At 39.6% G+C, this 11663-nt stretch overlaps 1 protein-coding gene across 1 annotated transcript; it reads left to right on the top strand.

The window, feature by feature from the left end:
- The first annotated feature begins 380 nt into the window (after positions 1-380).
- LOC122069343 (xanthotoxin 5-hydroxylase CYP82C4-like) lies at positions 381-1800 on the top strand. Its single transcript, XM_042633329.1, has 2 exons — positions 381-386; positions 1032-1800. The coding sequence occupies exons 1-2, from the start codon at positions 381-383 to the stop codon at positions 1653-1655; spliced, it is 630 nt and encodes a 209-aa protein (XP_042489263.1). The 3' UTR covers positions 1656-1800.
- The last annotated feature ends 9863 nt before the right edge of the window (positions 1801-11663 follow it).

The raw sequence follows: 11663 nt of genomic DNA, 5'->3' as shown, positions 1-11663 counted from the left end.
TTTGATACTTGCAATAAATGTTTACCAAATAATAAATGGGGCACCTTCTTCCACCAACCCTTCTAGGAAAATATGTCCAGCAGATATGTTAGTTTGGATCCTTTGCACGTGTAGGTCAGATATTCCAACATCTATCATTTTTATTTTTATAAAGTGCAAAGAAATTCAAATCTACGTATGCAAGAAGTTTTAAGTTCTTTAGAATATGTTTGTATACTTTTATTGGTTGTTTCTGTCCATCTGGGAATGCTGATGTAAATCTTATACATCCTATACTTTGTGTTTAATATATTCTTTGCTAATTCAAAAAAAAAAAAAAAAAAGCTAAGATTGACCAAATAATCAACTTGAGATTGGATTAAGATCTGTTGAGTCAACCCATGGAGGTAGCTCTATTGGCAAGGATGAACACTTCACAATTAAGAGATTATAAGTTAAACTTTCATTAGGCCTACCTATAATTTAAGAAAATATAAAAAAAAACAATTGAGTCCAATTCTCCTATATTTGAGTCCTGAGGTGGAATGGTGATCCGATACGTTCACAGAATTATTATTTGTTTGATCAATGAGATGATTTAGGTGTAATCCCACTGTAATCCCTTTGTAAATGGGATTTGTATGGTATTTCCATAAATAATTAATGAAGAATTTAGTCAATTGGCAAAAGGTTATATGGAAGATTTCATCTATAGAGTAGTCTATATGGGTGATCCGCTAGGTAGTACCACTTGGATAGATAGAGAATGATTTGGATTGGCGACTTATCAAATTCAAAATACAATCACTCAGGTGTCATCCCAATTATTGTCATGCTCTTTTTAGTAGTCTAAGCATTGTCATGCATACCCTCTTGTTGGGTTGCTACTTAGCCAACACCAATTGAACTAACACTTGACGTATGAGTAGAGATCCATGATTTTGCTACCTCTCTTCAAAATTCCATCCCTCATCAGACCTACTTTGTCCCTAACCAATTTCCTCCTTATTTTTAACCATCTAATGTTGTTTGTTTGGGTTTTCTATTTGCAGATGCTTATTGTAGGTGGCTCCGAAACCACATTCCTCTCCTTAACATGGGCACTTTCTTTACTATTAAACCATCCCCATGAGTTAAAAAGGGCCCAAAATGAGTTGGACGTCCATGTTGGCAAACAAAGACATGTGGAGGAGTCAGATATAAAGAACCTTTTATACCTTCAAGCCATTGTCAAGGAAACACTCCGCCTATATCCACCTGGACCAGTATTGCCTCGTCAAGCCATGGAAGACTGCCAATTGGGTGGGTATCATGTTCCAAAGGGCACACGTTTGCTTGTGAACGTATGGAAACTACACAGAGACCCTAATGTTTGGTCAGACCCAGATGAGTTTAAGCCTGAGAGATTTCTCACAACTCATGCTAATGTAGACTTCAAGGGTCAACAACACTATTATATCCCATTCAGTGCTGGTAGAAGGCCATGCCCTGGTGTTGCTTTGGCCACAGAGATCTTCCACTTGGCCCTTGCTCGTGTTCTTCATGGATTTGATGTGATGAACCCTTCGGATGCACCAGTGGACATGACTGAAGGTGTAAGCATTACCTTACCCAAGGCAACCCCTCTTCAAGTTCTTCTCAAGCCACGTCTTCCTTTGAAGCTGTATGAAGGGTAGACTTAGAAGTACAGATGGATCAGTAGAAATTAAGGAGTTAGACATTGTGATAATTTATGAGTTAACATTTAGAATGTATAACTTAAGGTTTGTCTGGCTGTAACCTAGGTTGGTTACAAAAGCTTTGTAAAATTTTTTGAGTTTCCTAAAATACCCACAATGTTAAAGAGGTGATTTTTTTTTTTGCTGACGACGGGTGTCTAGGTCTTCGGCCCGACTAGTCCCATGGGCTTATACCGACCCCACAACTGCATGAATTGGGTCATATCGGGGTTAGATGAGAACCATTCAACTTCACTGAAAGCAATGAAGAGCACTTAACACCCCGTGTGAGTGGCCCCAAGAAGGTAAGAGGAGTCGAACTCAAAACCACACGCTTCCTGAGGCGAATGTCCCTTGCAAACTCGGCTATCCCTTTGAGGTTAAGAAGGTAATTTCATATGCTTGTAGTTGAATCAGAAAATAAAAATATGTAAGTGTGCTTGTTATTTTTCGATAATATCTTTATTTTTTGTAGAGTTAATAAAAATGATATTTCGGCTTTGCATGTTATTTTGAACTTGGTTTAAGATCTCTCGAGCCAGCAGATTAACTTTTTTAAACAAAAAAAGTGGGGTAATTTTTTAGTATGAATTTAGGGAAGGGGATTAAGAATATGGTATCATGCAATTTAGATGTTGGTCCAATTGCTGAGGATGCTACCTATCTAGGTACTCCCATCTTCTTCTTTAAGAATAAAACCCAAGTCTGGAAAAATACTGTTAAGTGGATAGAAGGGAAGCTGGAGGTGTTGGAAGATCCCTTACTTTCCAAGGCTGGGAGATCAGTACTAATAAAATTTGTTCTTAGCTCAATTCTGACATACTGGATGACTTGCTTTATGCTCCCAAGTACAATTTCTCTCAGGTAGATTCAAGTAACTCAGGGTTTTGGAGGGGAACAGAAAAAATCAACATGAGTGAAGTCCAGTATCTTGGAGTTTGTTGTGTAAACCTAAGTCATTGGATGGTTAGGTTTTAGGCTATTTTTCAATTCATAATAAGGCTGTACTAATCCTGAACAATTATGGGCTAGAGTTTTTGAGGGCAAAATTTCTCCCTTGTTGCAGCCTGTTGTATCCTTCTACACATCTTTAAAAACGCATATATGAAATTAATAGTCTAACAAAAAATCAACATATAGAGAGCTTAAGTCTACCATTCCGTTCATGAGTGAGAGGTATTTTAGTCCTTAAAATTTGGAAAGAAGAAGAGGACTCCCAGGAAGGAAATTTCAATATTACTTTGAGATCACAAAACCTTACAACCACTATGCATCCTTTTAAATTCTATAAATATATTCCATATACTTGATTCATCACAGATGAAAGTTGGGGCAAAAAATTACAAAAGAGGGTTTGGGGAAGAAAAACAGGGTCGCTGAAAGCTATTGCGTTCCACCTTGACTTGAGAAACCCATTGCTAACCCAAAGCAACCATCTCTGCAGATCGATCATCGCACAACGCTGCTTTAGTTGCAGAGTCAAAATCACTTAGACAGAGGGGATGCGAGAACATAAGAGGGTTTTGGGGAGAACCGAAGAGGATTTGAGATTTGAGTTTTGGAGTCTTCGTCCTTCACGAGAATGGTTTGGGTTTCAAGAGAGATGTAAAAGAAAAGGCTTTGTACATAATAGGGAACCGGATGGAGAAGTAGATGTAGACACCTAATTTTATCATCCCCGGCGATGATGACACAAGAAGAATTACATGTTGGACATTTTCGATTTGGAGAATTTTCTAGCTTAGAGTAAAAAATGACCATTTTTTTTCCTATAAACTTTCAAGAGAAAATGTTTTCAAAAATTAGAATTTGATGTTGTGGATTATTGTTGTTTGTCCCCTCAAGTCGGAGATTACACTTTTATGCGAGAACTATGCGAATCGATGCCCGATTCTCTCTTTCATTATATGATCTGGGTCCCTACTTTATGCATATTTTTGTAACGGTTTTCGGTCAAGACCACAATCATGTCTCACATCATTGGATAGTGCTCGGATTGAGCTTTCTAACGACATATTACACGTCGAATTCTGACTAACGGTTTGAAAGATATGAACCCCGGAACTTGACTCCAAAATTCAGTATCAGATTCAATTCCGAGCAACTAAGGAGTGCCACATGGCGCCCAAACCCCTTTGTCCAAAAGCAAGCATTTTTGGACAATTCTCTCTAGTTTTTTAGTCCCACATCGGAAATAAGAGAGAATTGTCTCAAATCCCAAGGCTATAAGTATAACCCTTCCTCTCTAGCAAATGGAGGAGAAAAAAAAATTGAGAATTTGGGAGAGAATATGACCCCATCAAGGTTTTGGCTAACTTCTTTCCTCTAAAATCAAATATTTTCCAAGTCTAAAAGTTTAACATATTAATCATTTCTTGAGCCGGGAGATCTAGTCCGGTTCGGTTCAATTTGGGGCTTGAAGCACAAGGGTTATCTCCCCTTATTTTTTGATTAAATCCGGGTTTAAGGTATTTTTCTTCTTTCAATTGCAATTTAGAACTAGTTTATCTGATTTAATAGATTAGGTTTAATTAGTTTCAATTCCATTTAATGTGATTTATTAGATATAAATTGGTTTATTCTGATTCAATTAGGTGTATTTAGGTTTAATTGGTTCATTTAGATTAATTAAGTTTAATTAGCTTTAATTTGGTTTAGTATGGTTTATTAAACATGAATTAGTTGATTCTGGTCCAATTGAGTTTATTTTGTTTTAATTGGGTTCAACATAGTTTGATTTGGGTCGTTGGGTCCAACCGTTGATTTTTGCTAATCCCTTCTTTTTTTCTATTTTTAATTTGGTTTGTTTTCTATTACTATTATATCTTGGTTTAATGAATCAATTTTATTTGTGGCTTAATATATTTACATCACTAGGTTCGATTTGATTTAGTTTTCTTTTTATTGCTTTTTTTTTTACCCTTAGATCAGAATCCTACATGTAACATAATCCCACAGTTTCTTCTTCTTCCTCTCTTCCATCTTTCTTCTCCAACCAAACCACCCGAGAGGTTGAGGTAGCGAACCTGCCGACTCAAGAAAGTTGAGCGTAGCCGATTTACCTCTTAAGAAGAACGCGGCCGAGTCGTAGGCATGCGCGGCCATCTCTGGTGACATGAACGAACCGAGCCAGACTCTGGTTTTCTTCTTTGGTAAGAGAATCTCAGAGATGAAACGACCCCAACTGCGTCTACGAACTCCTCAAAATGCCAACTCCGGCTGGCCAGACCATTTCCTTGGATAGTTTTTTGATATTGACTCCGGTCTTTCATGGTTTGTCCCGGTTACAAGAGTTTCTTCTTCTGCTAAGGACATTGCACAGAGAGAGAGAGAGAGAGAGAGTGAGAAGCAGAAAGTAGCTTCGGAGAGAAGACGAGACGAAAGCAAGAAGAGGAGGGTTCCCCTTCTTCTTCTCATCTTCTTTTGCTTTCCTTCCTCTAAAATCTGCAGCGACCGAACCCTCTCCACTCCCTTCTCCTTCATTTCTTTCTCCTTAACCGAACCTGCAAGTCACTCCCTTCTATTTCTTCTTCTTCTTCCTCTCTTCTTTTCTCTTTTACCATGGCCGAACCCTCTCCACTCCCTTCTCCTTCCTTTCTTTTTCCTTAACCGAACCTGCAACTCACCTTTCTCCCCCTTTCTTCTTCTTCTTCTTCTTCTTCTTCTCTCCTCTTCCATGCTCCCATCTCCTTCCCTTTGCCAAAATCCCCCTCTTGCCCTTCTGTCCCCTCTTTCGTTTTTTCTTTCTTCTTTTCTCCTTTTCTTTCCATTTTTTTTATTTTTTATTTTATTTTCAGTGAAATTCTTGACTATGGCCGAAACCCCATCTCCTTCTCTTCTATCTCTTTTTTTTTTTTTGTTATTTTCTTTTGTTTATTCATTTTATTATTTCATTCATTTATTTATTTATTTTTGTAATTCAAATTGTAATATGCTCCCCAACCCCTATCATTGTGTGATATTTCTCCTATTTCACCTTTGCCTTCGCCGTGTTTCAATTAATTCATCGTGTTTCAATTAATACTTTTAGGGGATTCCATAAGGAGTCCTATGGTCACTCTAATCCAGCCCCTTAGGATCAGGGGTTGAAATCGATTGGGTTTTGTTCATTATTTTTGAATCATATGATAACCATAGGGTTTCACTAATTTCTATTAAATTAGGGTTTTGAATCAGCAAATGGGTCTATGGGCCGTAGTCTAGGACGTAGGTCAGTACGGGCGTGGCTGGCCCTTCAAACTGGCTTGTATCATTAGGCCGTATTTGGGAGGATTGGGTTTGTGTTATCATTTCTTTCTTTTTTAGGGCTTTTCACTCTATTTCTTTAAATGCAATAAAAAAAAATCAAATCTTGTTAAAGTACTGCAATTAGTATACTTGTAGTCCAACTCATCTAATGTTCCCTTCTTTTAGTTTGTTTAGCTTCCTTTAATCATTGCATTTAGCTACTTTGATTAGTTTACGCTCATGTATAATTTTTCACTAGTGCTTTTCTTCATCGTAATTAGTTGTTTTAATTATTTAATGGGTTCAATCAATTTAGCATTTAGAATCTAACATGATATAGGTGTAGCATAAGGTAATCATTAGACATTTTTAACTTAGAAGATAATCAACATTGCATTTATTTAGTTAAAATAGTCCTTTCTCATTAGCTTAATTAGGGTTTATGTTAAAAAGTTTAACTCATTTTAGGATTAGCTCAAGATAAACCTAATTAGTTTTCAAAATTTATTTAATTAAACCTTAAGTTTAGTTTAATCTTCCTAAACTAGATCAAGTAGACTAGTAAAATGCATCCATTTAATGTAATTAATTCATTCAATTTTTCTAATTTAATTAGGCCCCTTTTAATTTAAAAATATTTTTTTACCGATTAGGTTAATTAGGGTTGCAATAATTCATTCATAAATTATTAGGGATTAGGATTAAGCCTCTTAATTAGTTTCAATTTAGGGTTTTATAAATTTGTCAATCATCCATCTAGGTTAGGCTCAATTAATCCTAGGTCTAGGCTTACTTAACCAGTTTAATTTAAAATCTCATAATACATTAGTTTAAATCATTAGGGTCTTAGGGTCTTTTAATCTTCAATTAACATAATCATTTCATTATTTACATTACAACCTAAGCTAGCATAATTTAGACACTTGGCTTAGGGTTTTCACATGTCATACTTAGATACTTAGTTTAGGGTTTTCAGTGACCTAGATTTAGGACTAGTTAGTAGAGTACAAAAAAATTTTGATCAAACAAAAAGAGACCGGCCTTAGGGCCGGGCAGACTGGGTGCCTAACACCTTCCCAGTCTGTCACTTGACACTTGTCCAGAATCTAGGTGCAAACCAGCTTTATCCATCAGAGTCATTAGTCTCTCTCCCTTGATTGGGGGAAACATTTATGGGTCTTAGACCCTTTCTAGGTGGCGACTCCCTTTTATCCATAACGTGTATCCCCCCCTTGGCATTTGATGACCAGGGGATACTATCTCATCTCATTAGGGTGGAACCCCAGCATGTGTACATGCGCTACGCGCTATATCGCGATCCCGACGGAGGTCCATGATACCTACAGTGGCGACTCCACTGGGGAAGTCAGACTCTTGATTGACCATTGTTTGTATAGCTTTGTTTGTACCTTATTGTTTGTATATTGACATGTTATTTTTCACTTTTTATCACTTGCATACACTTCTTGCATTGAACACAGCATGTCTTACCCTTATTCACCCCCGTGGTGTAGCTGCTAGGGTCCCTCACATATGTTTGGGCTGCCCCCAGTTACATCACACCCCTTGATACCGTGCCATTTAGGTCTGGAATACGGAACTTATCGACGAGGGTGTTACCTTACGTGCTTGAGGGAGATCACACGCATTTAGATGTGCCCAAAGAGACGCTATTGGTTAACACTCTGAGATCAATCTGCTCGAGCTATTCCCCTATTGGTATAACAAAGGAACCACGTGCCTCTGATTCATTCCGTGTATATGGGTGATAGGTATATCGGTCTTGTCAAGGTGTCCTTGCCGGTCCTAAACCTAGCCAACATGCATCATGTACTTGGACATAGAACCAATGACTAGGATCAACACAACTAATGTAATATTATTTGCGGTTCATGTTGGAATCCCTTATAATCATTTTTTACCCGTCTCAATCTACCATCCACCAATGGAAGGATTGGATTTATCATTAACATTAAAGGTGCTAGTGTTTATAACTACACCAGTTGTTGATTCTTACAACTGCACCGTATGATTGGTACCGTGGCTATATGCTAACACTACCAGTCCGATGTGGTATATGTCTCAACCTGGTAAAGGTTTCACACATGCTATCTCGATGTTAACGATGGATCCAAATTCGTCCACCACGATTTTTGGTGATTGATTCAGTGTAGAGTCGCCTACATAAGTGTTCTTACAGGAAGCACCTTTGCTTGATCCATCACTTGAGAGTCTCTTCAACTTAGGTACACTTCTTTAAGTATGCTGCTAAGTTGATGCCACTCTCATTTGAGCTAACTCTTGTTTGGTCTGGTCATTCTTGTTTGCGTATATTTGGCTAGTCTTGTGTTCAAGTAGGAGAGTGTTGTGTATCGCCATCTCACCGTCTATATTTGTCCTTTTTCGATACCAGTCAGTGCCGCCAACATCTTACCCCAATCAGCCTTTCTCATTCATCCCACTTAGTTGGGATTGTCCTAGCAACCTCTCGGGACCATCATTCAGTGGTTCTCGATGGTAGGCATTCCTCCACAACCACCTTTGGATAACATGGATGGTCGAATGGTCAGCCTAGAGGAAATGATGGCCAACCTCACGGAAGTGGTACGCACACATATGGTCGCACCAAGGGAGGAGGTTCTAGATCGACGAAGTCGCCCTCAAACTCCTAGGTTTGTTCTCCAACCTCCCTACCCGGTCGAGGATGAGTATGACTTCTATGCCAACGCTCCTGCCGCCAGGGCAGTTGAGGATCAAGAGAAAAATGAATTGAAGGATCAGGTCAACCGTTTGGAGCACATTATAAGGAATATGAAAGGGGCAGAAGACCAAATTTTTGATACTGAGGGGCTATGCTTTTTTCCCCAAGCAATCTTACCAGAAAGGTTCAAGTGGACATGTGACAAGTTCGATGGAACTGGGGATCCCCGTACCCACTTGAAGTCTTTCATTGGATAGTTGAGGATAAAGAGGTTCACAGATGAAATGTTGGGGTAAGCTTTTCAATTCTCTCTAACTGGTGCGGCTCACCATTGGCTTATGTCTTTAGACAAGGCATCCTCTCGCACTTGGGAGGACATTATGAGAGCTTTCACCAAACAATATGGCTACAATACTGAAGTGGAATTAACAAGAAGAGAATTGGAAACGACAAGGTAAATACCGAATGAAGGGTTCACCGAGTATTTGAGGCATTTTCGTGACAAAGCATCCATGATGAGGGATCGACCAAGTGAATGAGATCAGATTGCCATGATCATGAGGTCGGTGTGTGGTCCCTACAAGGATATGTTGTTTGCCCAGGCAATATTGACATTTGATGGACTCAAAATGGCAGCCCAGCAGGTCGAAGATGCCCTCGCCCAAGAAGAGCTCCCCAAGTACAGTAAACTTGCTAAGGAGGCTAGTAGCAACAGAAAACCTCCTACCCAACAGAGGAATTCGGGGTCTAATATCACGACGGTAGTTCTTCCCATAACGCCGGCCTTGCCTACTCCGACAACGCCATTTTTGATTGAGTAAGATGTAACCCCCGCTCCCCATTGTCCTTGAAGGCAGTTCACTGACTTGGGGACTTTTTTGAGTTCATTTTTGAATCGTTTGCTTCAGGCCGGTCTTATAGTCAAGTCAGAGCCTAGACCCTTACTTGAGCGGAAACCTGATTGGTTCAATCCAAACCTGTTTTGTGACTACCATTCTCACCAAGGTCACGCAACAGATAGATGTTACAAGTTGCAGGAGGCAATCCAAGATCTGCTTGATGCAAAGAAGTTTGAAAACCAGGTCAAACGACCCAATGTTGCCACAAATCCCCTTCCTCAGCATCGAACAGTTAACACCTTGCAGGAAGATTTAGGAAATTTTGACCCGACTTCCCTTATCTTTTTCTATCAGTGAAGAGTAGCCAAGCAGAGGCGACCAACGTTGGAGATCTTAGCGGATTTACTTTCCCCCTTCTGACTGATGTTGTCACTTATAGTTTAAAAGAGCCTGTAGAGTAAGAGTTGAAGGAAGATGAGATCAATGGCCTGTATGATGAATCTGACTTTGAGACATACACACCAAATCTTGGTTTGGAGCTAAATGCAGTCAAACTTGAAGCCAATAAGGATTATGGTATCATTATCCCTGGGAAAGGGCTGCAGGAAAAGCAAAGGTTTTTAGAGTCTGACGACAAGGTAGAGCTCTACATTCCGGGTAAGATAATAGCAGAAACTCGAAGTGGGAAGAACTACAAGGCAGCAGGACTCACAGAACCACAAACAAGGCCAAAAGATCAGGGACTGAACAATAAGTTGATTGAACCGGAGAATCAAGTATTGAGACAGTTGCAGAAGACCCAAGCAAATATATCTATTTGGGGCTTGCTCATGGCCTCTCCTACCCACGAGGAAGCAGTGTTGAAATCTCTAGCAAGCATCCAAGTTCCAATTGGGATCGATCCAGCACAACTAGCGAGCCTAGTAGGAGCCACGTATGCAGTGAGCTCATTGATGTTTGCAGATGCCGATCTCCCTCTTGAAGGTTGAACCACACAAGGGCTTTACACATAACCATTGATTGCAGAGGATGTTGAATTCCCCAAGTATTGGTAGACAATGGGTTGGCGTTGTATGTTTTCCCTCTCAGGACCTTTAAACATTTAGGATTTGATGAAGCCGAGATAAAGCCATCTAGTCTATGTGTTCGAGCTTATGACAACACCAGGAGGAGTGTGTTGGGAATTTTCACTGTGGTGATAGTAGTTGGACCGGAAGAATTTGAGGTAGACTTCCAAGTTATCGATATTCTTGCGTCTTTCAATATGATTTTAGGTCGTCCATGGTTGCACAAGGCTGGGGCAGTTTCCTCTTCCCTTCACCAAAAGATAAAATTTGTGTTCAAAGGGTAGGTGATCACTATCTTGGCAGATCCTGACTTGGTCAGCATGATGGCATCCGTTGATGTGGGGGAAAATAACAATGGTGAGACATCTGAAGTTCGTTTGGGAGGTTTTGAGTTGGGCAGTATCAATGTAACTTTGGCGCCTAGTTCACTGGGAGAGAGATTTGCTTTAACAGAGTTTAACATCACCAACCCCGGAGTAACTAACATGCTTCTTAAAATGAAGTATTTTCCAGGCATGGGCCTAGGGGTGCGACAATAGGGTGAGCCAGATATTTTATCTCTGAATGTGAACACACAACGCTTTGGCCTTGGTTATGTTATGACAGAGGAGGACCAACAAAAGATAGCAGCCAAGAAGCAAAAATATGACAGAAATTTCGAGAGATATGAAGGGTTGAAATACAAGAATGAGGGGAAGAATTTGATACATATGCTTAGCAATGGGGAAAGTTCTGAAGGAAAGGCAACAGAGGCAGGTTATCAGAAGAACAAGACCGTCAAGGCTGGGCTAGTCAAGTTTTCGAAGTGGAACAACATAGAAGATGGATCTAAGACCGTCAATGTGACTCCCTATTTCAAAACTCTGAATGGTTATTTCATCAAAGAAGGGCAGGATTTCTTCTATTGAGGATTCCCAGAACCATGGTTAGATGTGTTTTCAGGGGAGAGGCTACCAGGCTTTGAGATCTTCTTTGATTACAAGATTGATTGGGCAGAGTTAGAACATTACTCACTGAAGTAGTTTGAACAAGTTCAACAGGGACACACAGAGGAAGACCTAAATGTTAGCCGTCTCTTTGATGAGGAGATTATGATGATTGGTGGGACCAATGAATCTGAGACACCTTCACC

Source organism: Macadamia integrifolia, unplaced genomic scaffold, assembly GCF_013358625.1.
Source record: "Macadamia integrifolia cultivar HAES 741 unplaced genomic scaffold, SCU_Mint_v3 scaffold585, whole genome shotgun sequence".
Lineage (NCBI taxonomy): Eukaryota > Viridiplantae > Streptophyta > Magnoliopsida > Proteales > Proteaceae > Macadamia > Macadamia integrifolia.
The sequence above is the reverse complement of the archived record's forward strand: the minus strand, read 5'-3'. Positions and strand labels throughout refer to the sequence as shown.